The following is a 23,594-nucleotide window of genomic DNA, read 5'->3' as shown; positions in this document are numbered from 1 at the left end:
ATTTGTTCCCGCAAGCTTACATTCAGTTTCTACCATGTTACATTTAGCATGGTGATGCATCAGTTTTTCAAACCTCTAAAATTTTTAACTTTGCAAATTAGCTAAAGGCTCCTAATTGGGCAATTCTATTTAAAAAATGGTAATCTCATTAACACTGGTCTTAATCTTATACTGCTCACATTTTATTTGTGTCTTCATTATAAAAAATATACTTCAGGTTAAGTTAGGTAATGATCATATTCTTGTACAATGTTACTGTTCATTTTGGGCCTACAAATTTTGCTTTAAGTGTTTTCAAATGTTGTGATGCAGGTTCATAAACAAACTACACAATAATAATTGGTTAAACTTCTCTAAAGAAACATATTTAAACTGCCTCTAAATGTATGTTTTCTAAATTTGTTTTTGCAATAGTTGAATAAAGGCTTTCTGCATTATGCTGTGTAATTATTATTGTGATTACAATTAAACGTGAAGTAAAAAAGGTTTAAAATTCAAATTTCCTTCACAAAAATTTCTTGATGCATACAATGTTAACCATGCATTTCTAAGAGAGTTGTTTTTAGATATAAAAATTATGAAAATGCAGTATTTCTATGTGTTTTCTAATAATGTTGGGTGTTTACTGAAATCGAAACAACTATCCTGCATTTTAAAGCCTCCAAGGTTTCTGCAGTTAAATTCCAAGAAACCTATTTGCTACTGGACACAACAGCGGCGGTATTACCTCCCAGAAACTAGAAGCAAATTAAATTTCAAAACTAATTTATATGGGATATATCACATAACAGGTAATAGTTGTAAAGAAAATTTATTCTAGCCATATTTATGTATAAGTTTATTTAAATTTTGCGTGGGTTGCAAATCATTTCAGAGCTTAGTTAGCAGCAAAATAATACAAATAAAGGCGATCTTGTATGATAAATAGCTAAGTATGGTCAAACTTAAGATTCTAACGTTTTTTAGTTTAAGCTTTTTTATCATATTTTTTAATACAGATATTAAATGGATAGATAGTTTACATATTTTATTTGCATGTTTGTAATAGTTGTCAGCCACTCTTTAAATCACAATATATATACTGTAAAATATTCATATTTGACTTAAAACAATCACTTTTTACCAAATATTTAATTTATAATTTTGGGCTAGATGTCATCGTGTTTTTTATTTAAGTTGGCTGTTTTAATATATTATTTATTCTCGTACAGACAGTTTAACATCAAGAGCCTTCTTTAATACTTCAACATTTCTTAAAACCAATGAAACAAACCAAGAAAGAAATGGCAATTCAAATAAAGATAATGGCAACGCTCCAAACAACAACCCCTCAAATTTGCTATTAACTTCTCTTGGTTTGCTGGGTATTACATTGCTTACTCTTGTGGCAACAGGTGAAACCGATTTCAAAATCGTAAATATGTGTTTCTGTGTGTGTGTGTTTGTGTGCGTGTGTGCATGAAAGGGAAGTTAACATTAAATTCACATGTCAGTGTATGTGTGAAAAAAAACCGTTAAGGTACATTATTTCATTTGAAAATTTGAAATATATTTAATGTAGAATATTAAATTATTATTTTTGTACAATATATTAGGTCAAATATTTTTAATAACAAATTACCCAAAATAATTTGTTTCACAATATTCATTGTTTTACAATATTTTTAAATTCATAATTTATACAGATCGTTTGAATAAGCCGCCAGCAACAACGCAAAACAATTTTTCATGGAAAGATTTTGTTGATAAAATTCTACCCACTGGAATGGTCCGACATATTAGCATTGTATCTGATCATCAAATTACAGTATTTTTGCATCGTGGGTGCGTCATTGATGGAAAAATGGTGGATATTAAGTTTTATTTGATTGCTAGCATATTAATTATTAAGTAAATGTTTACAGTCAAAAAATATATTAAAAATATTAGAAATAAAATACATCAGTGGTTGCCAGTTTTGAGCTGTTTATAATAGTAAATTACTTTTGGAAAATTATTTAAAATGCAAAATGATTTTTTTAATTTCTGTTAAATTTGTTATTGGCTACAAGAAGTAGTAAGTCAACCATATTTAACTTTTTTAGACACACTTGTTAAAATACAACAAACAATAAAGGTTTAAATATGCATAGCCAAGTATTAACTGTATTGTAACATCAACTTTGTTTTATTGTGTATGATGTGCTGTACATGCAGCTGTAGGCTTATGATAAGAATAAACAAATACCTACGGATGGTCAAATTGGAATACTAGAAGATTTTAAACATGCGTTGACAACCTTTTGCAACGAAAGAGCCATTTATTACGTTTTTATCAAACTAAAGCAGTAAACTAAAATTGGCAAGAAAAATCAAACAATGTTAACCAAACAAATTAGTATTAAAAGGAGCAAGAACAATCACCAATCTAACAATTGTGTTGATGGGATTTACTTTAGTCACCAGTCATGTTTGTGATGTCACGATTAGTATTGTTTTTAATCAATGCCCCAAGGATAGTTTCAGTAAAATTGAATGGCATTTTCTAATATAAATAGGAACGGCGAACATTTGACCTTCGAAGACCACTTTTCCATATTACCATCATTAGTTTGAAAAAATAAATAAACTAGTAATTGTTTTCTTCAAGGTACTCTTACGAATTTATGGAAAGTTAATTTTTTATTGTCATGTCATAATTGCACAATAATTTTCTTCTTTTTTCGAATAAAAAAGTCTTACTACACAAACAGACCTTAAACCATAACTTTTAAGTTACTTGATTATGATTTTGACCTTAATCTGGACATTCTTGCCAACTTGAAAACATTTTTTCTAATTTTCTATGATTGTAATCTGGTTTGTGTGTAATACACTAAAATTAAGGTGTTGCATATATTTTTGTACACTGAAAACGGGGTCGTGACAACAAACTTTGTTTTTCAACAAGGAACTACTGATCTAAATTTATAAATTGTAAACCTTGTATATTGTGTTTGTTTACCTCCTTTGGGGGAGGTTGATCATAATACCCTTTAGTGATACAAATGAACAACTATTTGCTAACATATGTAAAATGTAATAAAAAATAGTCGCTCTCCCGTAAATGATTCAATATTCTAGTTGAACTACCTTTTATAGGTTTGCCTAAAGTTGCTTTTTTAGGATTACATTGCTGTAGAAATATATTTGAATCTGTCATGATATTACATGTCAATAAATAATCCTGACCCACCAGATCGTATAAAAGTGGCATGATATAATATAATGTGATTACTATATGGTAGCTGAAACTATTTGAATAACTTATACTAAACAAAATAAATATAAATTCAGATACCATCTTTTTAAAAGTCAGATACCATGTTTCAAGGATTTGTAAGTGTTTTTGAGGATTTGTAGATTTCTTAAATGTGGTTTTACCTATTTTATATTATACTTGTTTAGACACCATTTTTTCAAATAAATAATTTAAAAAATGCTTGGAACATTGAAAATTTGTTGAGAGAAGAAGAAAGAAAGCTAAACATTGACCCAATAGAGGCAATTCCAGTTGAGTCTTCGTAAGTCTTTTATTATTATTTGCATTATCACTTATTATTTTCAATAACACTAATAAGTTGGAAGTAAAAACAAATTTCAATCCCATATATAAACTAAAAATTTGTGTTTATTTGTTTGTACTTGTATAACATAGCCATTTTTAAGTGTATTTTAACATGTTTTGCAAAAATTGAAATACATACAACCAATTTAAATTACCAAACACTTCCCTCAGTTCATTTCTCTTGTATGGCAGAGGTTGAGGGTTGATACCTCACAATAGACTCGATTCTCTTGTCATGCTTGAAAATCTCTTATAGATTAGTTTTTAACTTGGTAGTGTCAGGTGCCGCTTGTAAATGACATATTGTGGTAATGTCACCTGATTTCAGTTTTTAGTTTACAAAACTGTGGATGCAACCATTTTTTTTGGTAGTTTTGTTTGTGTTGTGGTCCATCAAAACCCAAATCATCAAATGTATCTAAGAAGAATTGATACAAAAATTTAGGTGGCCATAAAATTACAACAATTGAAAAACAGTAAACTCTTAAGTAAACTGTTTCTAAGCCTCCAGTATGTATAACACAAAATTTTTCCTTTAATGTTTACTTACTTACAAAATAATTGTAACTTGTTGAATTATACCATTGTCCTTTGAATTGTTAATATATTTGTAATACATTAACAACATTATATATATGTTGCAATGTAATTTATGTAATTTTTTTACCAGAGTCCTGCCTTCAAATATCTACCAGAATTTGTTGCTTTTCATTTTTTTGGCATGGGGTTTGGCCTTTGTCATAGGTCGGATGCAAGGTAGAATGTCGGAAGCTTCGGTATGTAACATTTATTGTATTTAATGCATTTGCTTTTTTCACTACTAATTTTGTCTATTTTTCAGCAAGCCATTATTACTATTATTTAATTATGCCATAATTAGACAACTCATGGGTGTCTTAAAATGCAATCTAAATCAAAACAGTGATGGATCCTAGTAGGATTGAACTAACCAAGGAATTGACTGTTATTAATCAATGCATTAGCCTGAGTGTAAAGATCAGCCTTTAAAAATACTTGACAGCATCAGACATTACCTGACGTAATCAGATGATTTACTTTTTGGATAAACTTATACTGTGTAAACCTTATTTCAATAGTACATGTTTTATAAAAATACATACAGTGGTTTGAAAGTCTTTTAAACCCAAAGGAATGGTTTAGGTTAAAATGGGGATTTTCTTTTTTCATGTACGTTTAAGTAAAATTATGCTCACATAATCTTTGCATTTTGTAGGAATTGCTGAAGATATTTCAGCCATCTGTTTCTTTTTCTTCAAAACGCTCAAACATTAAATTTAAAGATGTAGCTGGAATGAACGAGGCAAAGCAGGAAGTTATGGAGTTTGTGGACTTTATAAAAGTAAACCTAAGTTTAGTATTGCTGCATAGTGCATACTATAGTGCAATTTCTTAGCCTTTTGTTTCTTAGCCTTTTATGGCTAGCAGCACCCTTTAAAAATATTAAATAGATTGCGGTACCCCTACGAGATTTTTACCGTAGGTAATTCACTAGAATGTCACAATAAACGGATCTGGAACAACACACATCAACGCTACACAATGTAGGAAATATAATTAGATTTATTCCACTCTAATCTACACAAAAAGTTGTAAGAAATCAGATTTCTAAAAATTTTCAAAAAATCTCTCTGCACCATCAAGCATTAGAATGGCAACCAAGGATGCCACGGCACCCCGGTTAAGAACCACTGCTATAGTTTAATGTTGCTTTGGAGTTACTTATAAGTTTAAATGAGATTAAATTATTACAGTACGAAGATGAATTTGCCATATTTCTCTTTTTTTTTCACAAAGAATCACTAGGTTTAAACACTCTATTTTTTGCATAGAACCCAAAGCAATATGAAGCGCTTGGTGCCAAAATGCCTCGTGGCTGTTTGCTTACAGGACCACCTGGGGTGGGGAAAACCCTCCTGGCAAAAGCTGTAGCAACTGAGGCCGAAGTGCCGTTTATTGCAAAGGCAGGGTCAGACTTTGTGGAGCTTATAGGTGGCCTTGGTGCAAGGCGAATTCGGCAATTGTTTGAGGTATTTAAATTCATTAATTTATGCATTTTAACCCCTATTAGTTATGTTTATCCACAATACAAACAAAAAAGTTTTCTTATGACAATAATACCTTAAAATAGTATTACAAGTGACAATATTCTTCTATTTTTTAATAATTAAACTTGAGACAAACGTTTTTGCCCAACTTTCATTGCAAAAACATGGTGATTGCTGTTTTCGTCTGGTATTAATTCACTTTTCGAAACTTGTGGTTAAGCCCCGCTTGTTTCAATAGAAGAGCTTACCTAAACAAGAGATAACATGTAAAGAGTTTGGTTTGCCGTTCGCTTAGGAAGCAAGAAAAGCATCCCCATGCATCATTTATATTGATGAGCTGGATGCGCTTGGAGCTTCAAGAGCCGGAAGCTCTGGACCAAGAGGAGGAAACTCAGAGAAAGATCACACACTTAACCAACTTCTGGTCGAAATGGATGGCATGCTCAGCAAACAGCATCAAGTAATTGTTCTGGCCTCAACCAATCGGGCAGACATTCTTGACAAGGTTTGCATAAAATTACATCTGAATATGTTGTGGTAACTCTCGGAAATATAGATTATGATAAACGGAAAGCTGTGGCAGAAAAGGTTTTTAAAGGTGGAATTTCAGATTCTTTTAAAATTTTGGATCTAAATATGGTGTACTTTTTTCGTTTTAAACATCTAGTATACTCATTGTTTCACAACTTTTTGTTTTTGAAAATTCGTTTCCATAGAAACTGCAGCATTCATCTCGTAATTAGGTTTGTTTATTCCCATTTTTCCCATTTAACTGGACGATTTTGGCCGCAGGCCCATGTTTTACGCCCTTCCTCGAAATAATAATAACATTACAAATCTATTTAAATAACAAAAATCTGGATTCGCTATTCTAGAATAAGGCATATTGTTTGATTAATTAAGTCACTCTCAAACTTTTTTTCGCGTTGGAAACGTTTTTTGGACTTGCATCGAAGCCCTTCACTAAATTAAAACGCCGCACTACACACACTTTCTACACACACGGCGCTACACACACTTTAAGAACCTCTGAATTAAGTGGTATACTTTGAACATCGCTAGTGACAGGTATAGATTTGTTATTCATCCATATTTAAATTTGTAGCATGTGGATTAGAAACGATTAATGTAAAAAAATCATAGTAAGCATACATTGTAATTTGTACAGAATGCTCAAATCTAATCACTTTGGCTTGTTACAGGCAATATTGCGCCCTGGTCGCTTTGACAGGGTTATTCCAATTGATCTTCCAACTCGTGAAGAGCGCGAAGAAATACTTCTCTATTACCTAAACAAGTTGAAGCTGGATGGAAGCGTTGAACAGCTTGCCCGAAAACTGGCCGCCCCAACTCCAGGGATGAGTGGTAGGTTACTTTTCTTTTGGTGTATAAGCGCCTAAAAAAAAGTAAGATCATTATATAGTATTCAAACAACTATACGTTAGCATGCATAAAGTGACCATAGAAATTCTTTTTAGGGGAATATATTTATTTGTTTTTATTATTACTCTTGCTGGTCAAACATGATATGTGTTCACTTTTTTAAACCAGGTGCCGATCTTGCCAATGTTTGCAACGAGGCGGCGATTTACGCAGCAAGGGAAAACGACCCAACTGTGCAAGAGAAGCACTTGGATTACGCAGTTGAACGAGTAATTGCCGGTCTGTATTTATTGATACAATATGCCATATTGGTGTTTTTTACTTCCAATTGTTCTAAGCATTATTTTGGACTATGGGTCGAAAAACATAATAACGTGGCGACTTCCTGAGTAATACAACAACAAACACAGAAATAATGTGACAATATCTCTGTAAGAAAGTACACACATCGTTGCACTAAATTAATATATTTTATTATATATATTTATTTAACAGTTGTGTAAATTCTGCGCAATACCTTACTGTCTGATACCGTTTTCACTTCTGACTTATCGTAAATGCTTTCCCTTTGCTTCCCACAAAATTATCAGCTAAAAAGTTATACGGCCAGTTTATACTGTTGTATATGCATTTGTCAGGAGCGCCAAAGTCAGCGACTTCCGTGTCACCTGCGGAACGCGAGGTGGTTGCTGTGCACGAGTCTGGACACGCTCTGATTGGCTGGTTGCTTGAGCACACTGATGCCCTTGCCAAGGTCACTATAATACCCCGCACCAAAGCAGCCCTAGGTTTTGCAAGGACAGTCCCATCCAACCGATATCTTCATAGCCAGGAACAAGTATGTGAATGCGAGTTTTTCATTCATGAATAGTACAGTCTACACCAGGGGTCGGCAACCTACGGCCCGCCGATGAAATTGATCCGGCCCGCCGCCTCTTTGATAAATTAGAAACGAGTCTATTTCACATACTTTTTGACTATTTTAACCACGTAAGAGCGAAAAATGTTCGCGCTTCGCGCGAATGACCATTCTACGTCCGGTTTGTTTACGTTTTGATGCTGTCTTTTGAACTAGATTAGCTCTTTATTACCGTTACGCCGTGGAAGGTTGCCAAGTGCGTAGCGGAAAAACGGAAAACATACTTATTCTAAATTATTGGACATATATTTTTTAACATTTTATTTATTATTAATTTTCGGCAATGTATGAAAACTTGCAAGAAATTTAAAAGAAATGCCCGTATACAACAAAAAAAATCGCAATCGCTTCGCTCGCCAGATCTACTTTGACCCAAAAGGTTAACAAACACTGAGCTATAGATGAAGTTTTATCGCGTTCCATCAAAGTAGTTTTATTACACCTTTCATTCGTTGCACGGATGACGACGTGTGAACTCGAATTTTAAACCAAACAAACGCTTTTTTCGCACTTTGCGTCAACACTTTACTGCCTCCTTAAATGTAATTAAACACGTTTTTAAGTGCAAAAACAATCCGAGGCCTGCCTGATTCCCATTTCTAACATGTAAATAACACAATTATTAGTTAACATTTTGTGCGGCCCGCAGAGACCTTTCTGAGTTTGGTTTTGGCCCGCGACTAGAAAAAGGTTGCCGACCCCTGGTCTACACCAAGGCTCCGCAACCTTTTTTCACTTGCGGCACACCAACAGAGCTAAAACAATTCGACGGCACACCTACGAAATATATGTCGATAGATAACAGACAACTTTAGCAAAACTACGAGGCAGCCAAGATAAAAAAAAGCGTCTTATGATGTTTTAGCGGTTTTGAAAACTTGAAATTGTACCCCATTGCAAAAGCTGATTAAAGAACAGAGGGCTTTACAACTGCTTCGAAAAATTAAACCTAAAGTTGGCGCTTTGTACTTTTTATCTTAATTAATGTCGAAACAGCTGCCCCGACTAATTATCCAATTACAAAATGTGTATACTCCTGGTAGTTGTCAGGTAAAAATACTATTTTGAATTCCGGCAATAGAAGGTAACAGGATTTAAAAAAGTTTTACATATTATGGAAGTTCGTAAAATTACACCTGGATTATTGCATAAAGATCAAAATACTTGTCTTAAAAATATTCACAATTTTTGCGTTAATTCGACTGATTGTTAAAAAGTACCCTTAAAAAAGTAACCCCGAAACGGCGCGGCGCACCTGCTGACATGGTCTTACCCGGTTGCGGAGCATTGGTCTACACCAGTGGTTCTTAAACTTTTTGAGACACGCCCCCCTTTTACAATTTTAACCGAACTCGCGCCCCACCTTGTTTCAAAATCAAGGACATTAAGATTAACAGCAACTTATTTTTAGGTAAGTTGCATTAATGCAAAGGATGTTTTTAACCCAGCCTAACCTAGGGTTGCCATATTTTGAAACGCGGAATTTCTGACAAATTTACCGCGGTTTCAGGCCAATTCCAGATCATGGACCTTAAAAACAATCAAAAATCTCTAAAAATGGGGTGGAGTATGGATTTGGGGGCTTTAAGAATACATTTTAAGTTACATAAAACTGAAAAATAGTTTAGTGATGCTTTCTTGCCATTGTTTAATATAAAAATTACAAGGTTTCTGTGTTTTTAAAGAAAAACGTACAGTATCGTGTTAGGGGAAGTCCCAGATTTTAGCAATTTTGGTGTTGTAATTTTGGAGTGTTTGTGGAGCCCCTAAATCTTTTCCAATTGTTTTGTAAACTTATTAAACTGATTTTTATGTGACACATAATGGGAAATCAAGCCGAAAACATAATTTTTCAAAAAAAAGTTAAATCTGAAACACGCAAAAACTCTTCAAAAGCGAAAACAAAATGATTAAAAAGCCATAAACCTGGTAGTGTGTGACGTAACAATGAACAGTATTTTCAAACAATTAACAGTATTAGCGCTTTCTCTGTGAATATTCGAGCTATTTAATAAACAGTACGAAAAATTGAACAAATTTTGGTATTAACAAATAGGCTTTCGTTTTAATCGCATGCGTGCGTGCGGCACACGCCATGTTTTCCTCGAATGGCCGATCAGAGCGGACAACTTAATCACGTGATTAATGCGTTAGGATAAAGTTTTTGTGGAATCATCTCCTCACAAAACGAAAATACTAACCTTAAAATCAACAGGAATATTCTACACGACAGAAAAAACTAATGTGTAATAACTCGATGTTGTCCATTCAATGATCACCATAAAATTTAGTCATAATTAGTACAGATTTTGTCAATTTTCGCGCCCCCCAGTTTAAGAACCACTGGTCTACACCAACGGTGTCCAACCTGCGGCCGTCGATGAATAATTGTGCGGCAGTTAACACATATTTTAATAAGTATGTGTTGGCGGCCGTGACCGTGCTGGCATGCGTTAATGGTTGATATGCTAAATGCAGATTAGAATTTTTTTTACGACTTAAGGGATGGCAGTTAAATCAGTAGCTAAGCTCTTTCGCTACATTCTCAGGGAAGAGATTCCTTATGTGCGCTAAAAAACATTGATTGATTGATGCACACCTACGGCCCGCCGACCGGATCGGCTCGCCAATGTAATTTATCCGGCCCGCGGCTTCTTTGGACAAACTAGACACGAGTCATTTACAAATACTTTTTGACTATTTTAACTAGGCAAGTGCGTTTAATTTTTCGCGCTTCGCGCGAATGATATTTGTACGTGCGGTTCGTTTACGTTTTGAGGCTGTCTTTTCAACTAGATTAGCGCGTCTTTACCGTTGAACAGTAAAAGGCTGACAAGTGGGTTGCGAACAAACGGAAACCGTATTCAAAAATATTGGGCATATATTTTTAATTTGTTTTTAATTTGTGGCAATGTAATAAAAACTTGCACGAAATTTAAAACAAATACCAGTATAAAAAAAATGCTGAATTTGGAACTTTGAGGCAGGTCTAAAATTAAACAGGGGTTTCATTAGATTGGCTAATAGCATTAGAGAAGGGGTGGATCCAGAGAGGGCACCTGACCACGCCCCTTAAAAATATTATTTTTGACAAATTTCAATGCAAACGCTATTTTTTCGCGCTTTGCGCGAACTTCTTCTATCTGTCTTTATTGTATTTTAGTCCCTGTGAAGTAAATCCGTTAATATCAAAAGTGCTATTTATATCATGGCATATTGTGGCATAGCTCATTTCGATTAAATTAAAAGTTTTGCCAAATCTAAACGTAATAAACGCATTTTTTTCGTGCTTCGCACGATTAATCTGCATTTAGGTCCCATATTTTACCACGAGTTCATTAGACAACAAAACGTCTTTTTAAGATTAATTATGTTGTGGCGTCACGATTTGACAACTTTTTGAGTCATCCCCAAAAAAATTTAACTTGCGCCGGTGAGGAAAATAGAACTGTCAATGCGGCCGTCAAGAGTTGAAAGGTTGGACAACCCTGGTCTACACTGATAAAAATAATTAATTTTACAACAAACTCTTCTATACCAGGCTATTATCTCGTCAATACTATAAACACCATCGGTATGAGGCCTAAATATTATAACGAAACACTGACACATCATTAAAACTAACACAATATCATAGTTAGACGTAATAAGAATATCAAAGCCCATACAGAAGTAAACATCATGTTGATGTTGAACATGAATAAGAGTTATTCGAAACGTTCAAAATGATACCTACTTCTGTATGGGCTGTGATATTCTTATTACGTCTTACTACAACCTCCAACCATTAAAGCTCCAAAATATCATAGTTGAAACGCGTTTGTCTTTAATATCGTCGTCATAATAGCTACTCAAGTATAAAAGGCTAAAAGCACAAATATAATTATCGATTTTTATTTCTTTAATGTTATTTAGAACAGTGGTTTTTAACCGACGGTCCGTCAAAACTTTTTTTTTGTGCAGATGGAAACTATATTTTTTCCAACCTGCGCAAAAAAAATCCTGCTTCGCGGGTATTTCACCTTTCGTTTTAGTCACAGGTTAAGCTCCTTTAGGGAGAGTCCGTTTAGCACAAAATTCCCGAGTAGTTCGTGGTACTCTATCCATAATTTGAAATTCATGTCAATCACAAAGTGACATAACTTGTAGTGTTATGTATTCTTATGCTGTTTCTTGGTTACGGCTAAAAGTTTCCAAATCAGAGTAAGTTAGTGGTATGTGTCCATTATAACTTATTTTGGTGTTTGCTTATTTTTTATCCGCATGAGCAACTTAGAAGAAAGCTTTGTTGTTGCATATTAAGACACGAAAGGCTTTTGTAGTTTTACCGATTCGCAAGTTTTAAACTTAGGAGACAGAAAAAATAATTATGATTTTTTATGGCTTCGGTGCATTTAATCGTACAACGTTTCTTTGTTTTTGGATGCCTTGTATGTTTACCCGTGTATATTGTCCATTAAGGTATTTTTTCGTGGATGTACCGCGGATTTTTTTAAATTCTGTTAGTGTGACACGAATAAAAAATTTGAAAAAAACATATGTAATTGATGGTCTTGACATTCGAAGTGTTGAACTACACAATACGGAACATATAGATATAGAACAATGGGTGACTACTTGCCAAAAACAGTTGGCCTATCAATGCTTTTTATGCAAGCATGGAAGGATATATGCTAGAAACAAATAGTCTGTCGTTGGTATCGAAACAACTACTTCGGTTATAGCAGATCTGTGACTCAAGAATCCCAGTGTATTAAGAAGTATTCCAATCTCTATAGACTGTTTCGTTATAGAGAAAACAAAATAATTTTGCTTGTTTATTTTACAAATAGTTTAGTGCCAAACTTCGGTAACACGTGGACACCTGAGCATTTCAATTCCTAACAATTTGTTATGTGCTACCTTGATATACGACAGAGTGCAATAGTGCATGCTGCCTTGTTATAGGAAAGCATTTTAGTTCATTTATCTAACTATACTAAATTGTTACATCTTTTTTTAGTTTTTAACATTTAAGTACTTAGTGAAAAAAATGAGCAAAATTGAACCTATAATTATAATCATTATAATCATTGCAAAAACAATAATAAGTTTTATTTGTGGGCTTTATCAGTGGTAGAGCTTGTTTTTGATCTGACTATGTCTTAATTGCTGGTTTAGTGGTGGAAAGAGCCAGCCGCATGTCATATTGAATATTCAAGACACTGCGATGCTTTGTCTTCAGAAGTAACATTGTCGAAAACTCACATCCACAACGATATGTTGACGGGAAAGGCAACAGCAATGGCATGACAATTTCATTAAGCTTAGAGTACTAATTGCTTATCGTTTTGCCCAAAATGTGGTCAAACTATCTTTCCAAAGCTTAATCGGCGCATCTCTTCTTACGGCTTCAAGAATTCATTAAATTTTATTTATTGCTTTTGTTATAGTGGAGTAAACTGATAGATAATAAACTAATTTTTTTTTTTTTTATGACCATCTTGAAAAAGGCTCATGGCTCCCTAGGCCTAGGGTGCACAGGTTGGGAAACCCTGCTTTAACCGCTATTTGAAAGTAAATACCCAAAATTTATTTTTATAAACAGCCATTAATACGAAGAGAGTATATCTCAAGCATTTTAACCGCTATATTGGAACCTAACTCCTGTCTTTAACGCAGCTATACGTATGTCGTATATAGGCATATAGGCCAGGGTCTGTTACGCCGTAAATAGAAAGTATATTGCAACGTGTTATACTTGATAGATCAGACCCAGTTTAGGAATGCTGTATAGCATCTAGTTAGGGAGTGGCCAATCACGATCATTCAGAGATCAAGAGCCTCAATCTAAACTTTTAGACGCAAAGAGTCACACTAATGCACAAATGAATACCCCGCGTTTAAAGTGACTTTTCTAACAAGGAATTTCTTTTTTATTTGATGTTAGTGCTTTAATCCGGAGGTCGGCAATCTGCGGCCCGCCAACGTAAATAATCCGACCCACTCCTATATTACAAAATGTGGACTAGGCTGCAAATGCAACATTTTTTGCGCTTCGAGTGAACACATTTCCAACTTCTTTTTTTACTTTTTTCCTAAAGCTGCACGCTTTAACAAAACTATTGTCAGTTAAAACTTGTAATGGCCCGCCGAGACATTTCTGAATCAAGCTTCGGCCCACAACTATCAGAAAAAATTGCCGACCCCTCATCAAATCATGTTAGACTTGTTGGTTGATTTATTTAGCCTTAACATTTTAAACATCTTTCATGCTGAGCTATTAACAAATCTGCCAAAACAATAGTTATTGACGCGGACTTTTTTTGCAATTTTTAAAGCTGATGGACTATATGTGTATGGCGTTGGGTGGCCGTGCCGCTGAGGAGCTGGTTAAAGGTAAAGTAACTCAAGGTGCCCAGGATGATCTCAAAAAGGTCACAGACATGGCCTACGCTCAGGTAACTGCCGTCGAACGTGTCTAGACATAGCCCCGTGTTCAAATTGGTGTTTTTTACTCTTAACGTATAATAGTTTTATTTAACGTATAAAAGTTTTACTATATTACCTTTATTGATGGTATATATTTACTTTTTACGGCGAGTAGACCGCTGTAATAAATATTTGTAATAGGCAAAAAACAAAAAGCAAATAGTTAGAAGCAATCAAAAAGCGAATTTGTATTAATCGTTTGGCCTAATATTTTTTCACTAGACTGGCAGGCAATTCATGTTTTAATGTTGAAATTCACCCAAAACAGTCGTATGTATAATGTGATCTAGCGCTTCAGAAGTCGTAATCAGAGCTAGTACACCTTGCGCCTTCATGGCCCTAACTACAACCAGTAGATCTACTAAGGCCTAAGTTAACTGAATACGCAATCAACGTATTACATGTATATACCCTTTTTAGAATGTAATGTCGCAAACCTTTTTTACACACAATAACTGAAACACATTCCTCCAGGTGAAGCACTTCGGATTCAGCCCCAAAGTTGGACTTCTGTCGTTCAAAGATGATTCATATGTGCGGCCATACAGCGATGCTTTGTCGCAAACGATGGACCAGGTTGGTAAACCTCAGAAGAGCTCCTGTTGTCGGTCAAACCCGTGCTAAATTTTCAACTGAAATTAAGCCTAGTTTGCCAATGCTGTATGACTAAAAATTACATTTTTAAGAGACTCAACGCGCCAATTATAGCAATTGAAATGCAGACGAGCCCAAAAATACATTAAAAAAATGCATTTTTATATATAGATCAGGTGTATCAAACTTTACTAGAATTACTGTCATACGCATAGCTCTGTGCTGAAAATAACCCGCAAACCGGGCTTACAGACACTACAAAGCTAAATAAGATTGTTAATAATTTTTTCTAAAAAGTGAAAAATCCAGTATTGAAAAAACATTCTATGGTACGCAAATGAAGTATAAGTTTACAAAAGCCAGAAAAACTGTTTTTCGTGTAAAAAGTTAGTTGAAAAAACACATCTTGGCTTAAATTATTCAAGTCATTTGCCTCATTTACTCTTAAGTCGACATGTTCTTTTACGCTATATCTTGTAATATCCTGTAGCCTATAGTTGTTGAATTGTACTAAATTAGGCGTCTTTTGGAAACTTAAAGCTACGCAGTGGTAACTTATTTTTTACTATTTTGGGTAACCCATTTTTTTACTATTTTGGGTAACTCATGTTTTTACTACACGTGGGTAACTCATTTTTTACTATTTTGCATTAGTTTTGTTCATGTAGAGCTCTATAGATCCCCCAAAAATGCCTTTGTAAACCGCCGATTAGGAACCACCGGCTGGTGATTGGTGAAGTCAGATTTCCTAAAACAAAATTTCTACCAAAAAATTTTACTCGCGCGAAATCAGTAATGTTTAAAGGCACTGTCTGCTTCCGACTATTACCGAGAACGTTTGACGCGCTTTCAAAGCTGTCAGGTAAATTGTCCTCACAATTTATTTGCCAAAAAAATGATATTATATCGAGTAATTAGTGAATACCGATCATGTGAACAGTCTTTATTGTGAGTGGCGCAGAAAAATATAGTTTTATAAATGTAAAAATTTTCGCGCTTCGGCAATTTTGTATACTGTCGCAGTTATTGTAATTCGTTTTTGGAATATATATTTTAATATAAACAAAAAATCGCGTGTATAATGGCTTGTCAGATTTTTTTGGCAGCTTAAAACTAGAAAAATGATAAAATTGGATACTTCCAAAAAGTTTTTTCGCTCATTTTCTATGTGACCATTTGCTTGCGCGTCATAAACTCAGTTCTCTTAAATCGAAATCATCTTGATAAATGGTATTATTTAATTTTTTGGTGCATATTTTCGCACGATATCGACGAGTTTAACCTAACGTTTTGATGTAAAGTAACGTTTTTGATGTAACTTTGTAACATCAAGATCTGCCCCTGTAATAGTTATGGATATTACAGTCTCATATTTTTGCATTTGGATAAGTGGATTACAGAATTCTTTGGTAGGGGTGAATGGCAGTGAAAATATGTAGAAACACTGACAACTTCTAAGTTTTTTTGTGTGTCCACCTAGGAAGTTATGGAGTTGGTAAAGACAGCTTACGAACGAGCCACAAAAGTTCTTTCTCAGAATCGCCACTTGCTCAACATCTTGTCACAAGAGTTGTTGGCGCGAGAATCAATGAATTATGACGACGTTGAAAATCTTATCGGCCCTCCTGTATACGGAGAAAAAAACAAGGTGAGTCATATAATACATTATTCGTCCAGTCAAAGTCAAACTTCTTCTATCGGAACCTCCCTTGGGACGTTCTGTGGCGCATTTTTGTATAACTTGAGCAGGTCCGTGGGCACAAATTGTTACGAGCCCAGGGAAAGGGGCCACCACTCATAAAGGTTGAGATCTGCTTTAGTCATTACTGTTGTAGGATATTGAGATAATAATAAGGTACTTACCTTTAAAACTATTATATTTTTAAATATACATAACTAAATATACAGATATGCTATTTTCATGAAGTCTTGATTGCTTTATCGAATTTTGTTTTGTTAAGAAAGTTCGATTAAAGCTTTGTAATAATATGTCACTGTTGATTAGGGCGAAATTAATGAGCCTGAATGTTTCTCTCTAGTTTGTTAGGGTTTTGTTGTTGAACGCATTCTAATGTCATAAAGAGGTTCGGGTTTGGTTCTTAAACTTATTTTAGGGATACAAATATATTCATAAATGGCTGTTTTATGCAGATTCCATCGGTGCCCTTCGGACCGTACGCGTCTAAAATGGACAAAGACGTAAAACCGAGTGAAGCTTCGAAATAATTCATCTTTTTTATATTCGTTTGTTGTTTTTGGTTATGCAAGAAGAGGTGGAATGTACTTTATTTGCTAATAAAGTGACAATGAATCATTGACGTTGAGGTCCGACGTTTTTTTATAAAAAAGTGTTAATCTATTTGGGGTTCGAGACTTTTACATTGATTTTTGAGAAATAAACCCCACCTTTAATATATTAAAACTCAGTTAAATGTAACAAATGCTTTAATATTAACAAACCTGTGGAATAAGCCACAAACCATGTTACCACAGATTTAGTTTATACTGGTTATAATTTGCAAATTATTTTGTTTATTTAAACATAGTGCACAACCATGGAAAATTAATTATTAATCACTGCATAAACTGCAAACATAGGAACACTAAATTTTGTAGTACAGTGAAAATAATTAAATAAGCGATAGGTTACGACTAAACTGAAAATATTATCATAACTGAAATTATTTTTGTATAAACTGTAAACATAGGAACACTAAATTTTGTAGTACAGTGAAAATAATTAAATAAGCGATAGGTTACGACTAAACTGAAAATATTACCATAACTGAAATTATTTTTGTGTTAAGTAATATATTATAAGCATGTGAAAGATAAAATGATTTACGTTTATACAAAAATCAGTTTATCGTGTGTAAAACTAGAAAAGCATTTTCATATCTAAAACCAATCCATTAATTGGTCACTTAGATTAGCACAATCTCGAGCTACACTACAGGCACATCAAACTACAACCTGGAGAACAGTTCGTACGACACAATATGCAAAAAAATTGGATCAAAAAACATTTAACGCATTGTTTTTCCCACAACATATATAAAGCAGACTATACGGTTGTTTTGCTCACAAATAACATAAACCAAATTAAGTGAAGTTATTATCAAATTTTTAGTATTTATGTACATCTTAACGTCTCTTTGGGTAATTTGTTTTATGGTTCCATTTTAAACCGCTCCTGAATTTTATTCTTAAGAGTTTTGCAAAGAATGTAGTCAGTAATGAAATGGGCGTTATCAGTTTTTCGTTTGGCAAATATTTTAAATAAAGATGTCCCAGAAGTTATATCTGTTTGCTCGTCTGCTTCATTTTGTTTACTTGTGATTTCTTGAGATTTTTTTGACGCATCTTTGACTTGAGTTTTTGGTTGTTCATCTATTGCCAATACTCCGTCCCGTTCATTTTTTTCTGTTTCAACACAACATTTGCAGCTGTAATTATCTTCGTCAGTTCTTGTGAATGGACCAAGTTTTATGGACGAGTGCTCTTCAACATTTGATGACATTTCTTTCATTTTGTTAATAACTTTATCATTTTTGAAGCAGAAATTCATTAGTATCTGTGTAATAAATATAAACCTATTAAAATAATTTTGCGCGCAATATACTGCTGCGCAGCGGTAGCCTACAAAATGTTAGGCCTACGCGAAACAAACGAACGAAAGCACCTGCGAAAGTCTTCATTGCCCAAATAAATTAACCAATTTTAGTGATGGTCAATATGTTCTAAAACATTATGTATTGTATTACATTTACCGTTATGAAGAGTTACTGTACCTTGACATTCACTTCGTCTGAAAGTTGGATTAATCCTCCAATACTGATGATTGCAGTTTGTTGCAAAATTTTCCTCAATTGATCCGGGGCAATACCTGGATTGTAAAGCGCCGCTTTCAAACACACGGCCCCGTGACTATGGGTAATAAACACAGAAGTAATTTTTTGGCAAGCACATCGTGCTTCTTTTCTGGTAATTGCCTTTAGGATATTTTGAGTTACAGACTTTGAAGCAGTGTCCATAAGTTGATCTGAGCGACTCTTCGTCAATAATTGATAAGCTGCTCTAATGTCCAGCGAATCATTCAAGATTTCTTGAAAGTGCCTGGGGTCTAGTTTAAACCAGCTTTGTAGCGTTTCGTAAGCAACTTCTTTGTTTCTGGATTCAGACCCCAATCTGTAGCCAGTAATAAAATACATTGTAAATTGAGAACATAGCAGTTTTCGTTCGGCGCAATAATATACCTTTGGATCTTCCATTTTTGATTCAATGCACTTGTATCTTTGGATTCTGATGAACATCACTTTATAGGCTAAGCGTACAACAGACGTGCTTTTTCATCAAGTCGTTCGTTTTTAACGAGCGTGGTTGGTTTGTGTATCCTGTTTAAATATGTTTGCAAAGTTAAAATCAAGACGGCGCCTTTGGCAAACAAAGAGGCTGTTTTTTAAATTTATTTAATATTTCACCGTAAGGATTTTAACCTGCCAAGTGTAATAAAATCCAAGTAATCAAATTAACTTTTCGATTATTAAATGCAAGTTTTTTTACACCTATAGGATTAGGTTCAAAATTAAATTACTTAAAAATACATATAAGTACCTGTAAGGTAAAATAAGTAACACCTATAGATTTTATCTTTAGTTATATCGTTTTTTTTATATTAGTTGTGCCATGACGTCATGTTATATGGCGTAACTTTGCCACCTCTTTCCATGCCCATAAATTACACGACCCCTTTTCACTAAATACAAGGGTTCTTCATATGTTTTAACGCGGACTTCTAAAAAAAATTGGTTCGCACAGACGAGGGTCGGCCTGATATTTTTTAGAGATGGCGTCTTAAAACAAGTTGATCTAACAAACCTATACCTGCTGTTTTCGGTCAAACAGATATACAACTGAAATAAAATCCATATACATTCATTTTTAAGGTAAAAAAAAACGATTTTTTTTCTGATGAACTCTATTTATTCGACATATAGTTATTTTTAAAAATATTTTCAAATAATTCATAAAGAATTTAACCCGCCATTTATGAACATCCTAACACATACACCAAACCCGTCTCCCGTTTAGGACCTTTATTTTTCGAGAAGGTGAATAACACACAAGTAACGTGTTTAAAATATCACATTTAACATTAAACGATAAAAGATTAAACGAGGGCACTTTATTGGCCTTCAAATTTTATGCTAGCCTTATTCGAACGTTTATGGAAAAAACGTTAACGACGAAGCATTATAGCCACTTTACGATCATTTATGTCTATAGTGCATTTCAACCTACATCGCCTCTAGGCCTATTTTCTTCTTCTTGCAGGACTACTTCTAGAAAACCATAAAAATGTTCTAGAAACCCCAAAAAAGGAACTTCTATAATTGCGCGGACCAACACGACATAAAACGTACTTCTTCTCCGTACTCAAAAATACAAGATGAACAAACATGAATGGTTCCCAGCTTTATGGTTTCCTTAACCAATTAGACTGTGTTTAAAGTTGGCAATCTGAACCATGGGGTGGCCTAGTCAGGGTCGAAAACAGATTTTTCGGGGGGGATCAAAACGACATGCCGTAATACAAATAAATTTATGCAACTGAAGTTGAGTTAATCAAACTAAGTGAGAAGAAAAATTGTGTTTATTTGAGTTCAGTTGGTAAAACATTTGCTATAGAATAGGGATGTTTAAAACTTGATATTTATTTCGATACCGATACCCGTTATTTTGCACAAAAAGTATCGCAATCCGATCGGATACCAAATGACGTCATTACTATGTTTCAAATATAAAGATGAAAATAAAACATTTAAAGTTAATTTTTTTGCTGTTATTGGACCAAAATTTGCTTTGGCTTTACAAGAGTTAAATTTTAGTGTTACGACTATTTTGGAATAAATTTACCTTTAAGGTAGAATCATTGTGTTTATCTGGCTCGTAAACTAAAGCTAAAATTTATATAATAAATTAGTATCGGATGGTATCGATACCACCCTAGTATCGGTAGAGCATCGGCTCCGATCCGATCTTTTCGGACATCCCCACGTTAGAATCATACTTGGGAAAATAAAAAAACGATTCAACTGTACAGCTCATTTGGCTGCATCGAAATCACGTATAAAGTTTGCACGAAGCGCAAAAAATCCATACATATTGCGTTTACCTTTGTTTTAAAAGTTTCACGATATACAATAGCCATATTGCAAAACAGTAAAAAAAATATTACTCGACGCGAAGATATTCTAACAAAACATGATTAAAGTATCCTGTATTTGACAAGGTTTCCTGTCGAAGTAGAAAGCGTTGCGTTGTATCGCAAATCATAGCTAAAATCCTTATATTAATACAGTGTTGGATCGGCACCAATACTAGCCTATACAATATTTTTATCGGAGTACATCCCTAGTACAAAAAACGTTCAATTTTATCGTTTATATAGTTTAAGTTAGCCGAAACGGTCACTATATAGTTTAAGTTAGCCGAAACTGGCGGTAGTTTCAAGTAGACTTGATTTTGGCCTTTGAAAATGAAACACGAAAATAATGTTTTACCATTTACTTATTATTTTGTAAAACGACAAACACATATTATTTTGTAAAACGACAAATGCGGTTGGCCTACATGCAAGTGATGAAGTTTAATTTGCAATCCCATAATACACTTTATTAGGCTTGTCCAGACACAGCTATTGGTCATTTTATTGTTCTGCATTTGTGCGACAGCTACTGTAATGTCGTGACCAGTATTTTTTCACATACGGTAACGAATCCGTGAGGTAACCGTCCGTCAGGGCTGCGGAGTCGGAGTCGGACTCGGACTCGGGACTCGAACCTCGAGGAGTCGATTTGTTTTCCTGGAGTTGGACTCGGGACTCGAGTAAGAACACGTAAAACTACCCCAGTCCGAGATGCGCATGCGCAGTGCCAGTTTTTAAAACTGATATGGCCGCCAACTGGAAATTGTAAACGTGGATTAGCCAAAGTTAGAATATTTTCCAACCATGTATTGTAAGTGAATGAATTATACGACACCCCTATAAGTGAATTGCTGAATATCCTGTTTATTTTAGTTACGTAAATTGGCGGAATACAGACTGTCGATCGGAGCCTAGTTTGGGACTCTACGAAGTCCCACATTTAGCCGGAGTCTGATTCGGGTTTATTTTTTGGCCCGAGTCGGACTCGGGAGTCGGATTCGTGTTACTTTTAACCGACTCCGCAGCCCTGCCGTTCGTAAGATTTTAATACAAGTTGACGAATCAGCATCTTCTACACTTCTTGAGTTGCTTGAGTTTAAGTTTGTGAACGGGTTTTCGTTTTATTCATGTGGATATTGCTCAAAGAAAGTTATTTAGATATCGGCGCATGATCGAGACGATCGAGTAGCTAAGATGTTGCGATCGACGATCGACGTGTTGGCCACACCTGGAATAGATATTTGCTTGAAATCTCTAGTAAAAACTTAAATCTCTAGTAAAAAGTGCAATAAAACAAACACATGGTTCTTACACAAATGTGTGTATAATCTGACGAAAATTATTTTGTTTAAACTTATCAAACCTAAAATATCGCAGAAAATAAATGGTCGCAGATTGAATATAAAAAGATTTGTCCAGCAGTCAGTACAATATTTTTAAAGCAATGATCAGAGATCACGGATGACTGCTTTGGTTGTTTTCAGTTAGGTTTAGTCATGCGTAACAATCTGTTACCAATGAAATTCGTGCAAAAACTAACGGCGGAGAAATTGTAATACGTTTGTTTCCCCCTTAATTTGCACAAAAATGTAAGCAGTTAATTACGCAAGTATTTATTTAAAACACTCAGAATTTGCTAGTTTTCTTTAACTGGTGTCCATTTTTCGTAATATGTATATTTCAATTTCCCTAATCTAAAGTAGTGTGATAAGTTCTATGAAACTTAAATTTAAGAATTCATAATTTAAAGTTTACTGATTCTTACGTGTTAGATCATACCACCAAAAGTTAAAAAGCAATATTCACTGAATGAGGTTAAATAGAATGTGTTAATTAATTAGTTTCATGCGTAATTATAGTGGATTACCTGGTTTTATTTCATCAGTTTAGTCAGTCAGCTTAAAATTTGTAAAGCACCATGTTTTTTATAGGTACTGAAGGTTCTATCAGAATAAAAATTGATCACCATACATTCATTTTTAATAACCTAACTTTTTTTTAGGCTTTGATTTTAGATTAAAACAACGAAAGGCCTGATAAATCCACAATGCGTTTTAGTAAATTTACCAAAAAGAATGATCGTTTTTGACATGAATCTTTGGCGGACCACAAATTATGGAATTCCGTCAGGATTCGCAACCATAATCACGCTTTTTTTCAATTAATCAAATGCAAAGCTTTTACGGTTATCACTTATAGCTACAATCGCATCCCCCAAATTTTTAAAATAACATTTTTGCAAATGCACAAATTCAAGCGGTAAACATAGGCTGCTTAAACATCTCCCCACACAAAATCTAAAATTTCCAATTGGGCTCAATTTACAGTGAAGACCTAGCAAAGTGACTAAAAAAAGTTTTTCTTAGT

The 23,594-nt window shown here is 34.2% G+C and overlaps 1 protein-coding gene across 1 annotated transcript; it reads left to right on the top strand.

Moving 5' to 3' along the window:
• Nucleotides 1-564: 564 nt before the first annotated feature.
• LOC146138206 (mitochondrial inner membrane m-AAA protease component paraplegin-like) lies at nucleotides 565-17,316 on the top strand. The gene is made up of 15 exons (XM_083393323.1): nucleotides 565-791; nucleotides 1,212-1,394; nucleotides 1,686-1,846; nucleotides 3,427-3,542; nucleotides 4,257-4,362; nucleotides 4,821-4,946; nucleotides 5,437-5,634; nucleotides 5,948-6,157; nucleotides 6,855-7,017; nucleotides 7,204-7,314; nucleotides 7,674-7,873; nucleotides 14,275-14,394; nucleotides 14,900-15,001; nucleotides 16,500-16,667; nucleotides 17,171-17,316. The coding sequence occupies exons 1-15, from the start codon at nucleotides 578-580 to the stop codon at nucleotides 17,243-17,245; spliced, it is 2,253 nt and encodes a 750-aa protein (XP_083249449.1). The 5' UTR covers nucleotides 565-577; the 3' UTR covers nucleotides 17,246-17,316.
• The last annotated feature ends 6,278 nt before the right edge of the window (nucleotides 17,317-23,594 follow it).

The sequence above is a fragment of the Ascidiella aspersa genome, chromosome 7 (genome assembly GCF_963924565.1).
Source record: "Ascidiella aspersa chromosome 7, kaAscAspe10.2, whole genome shotgun sequence".
NCBI lineage: Eukaryota > Metazoa > Chordata > Ascidiacea > Phlebobranchia > Ascidiidae > Ascidiella > Ascidiella aspersa.
Note: the sequence above shows the minus strand (reverse complement) of the source record. Positions and strands in the feature narration are given on the sequence as shown.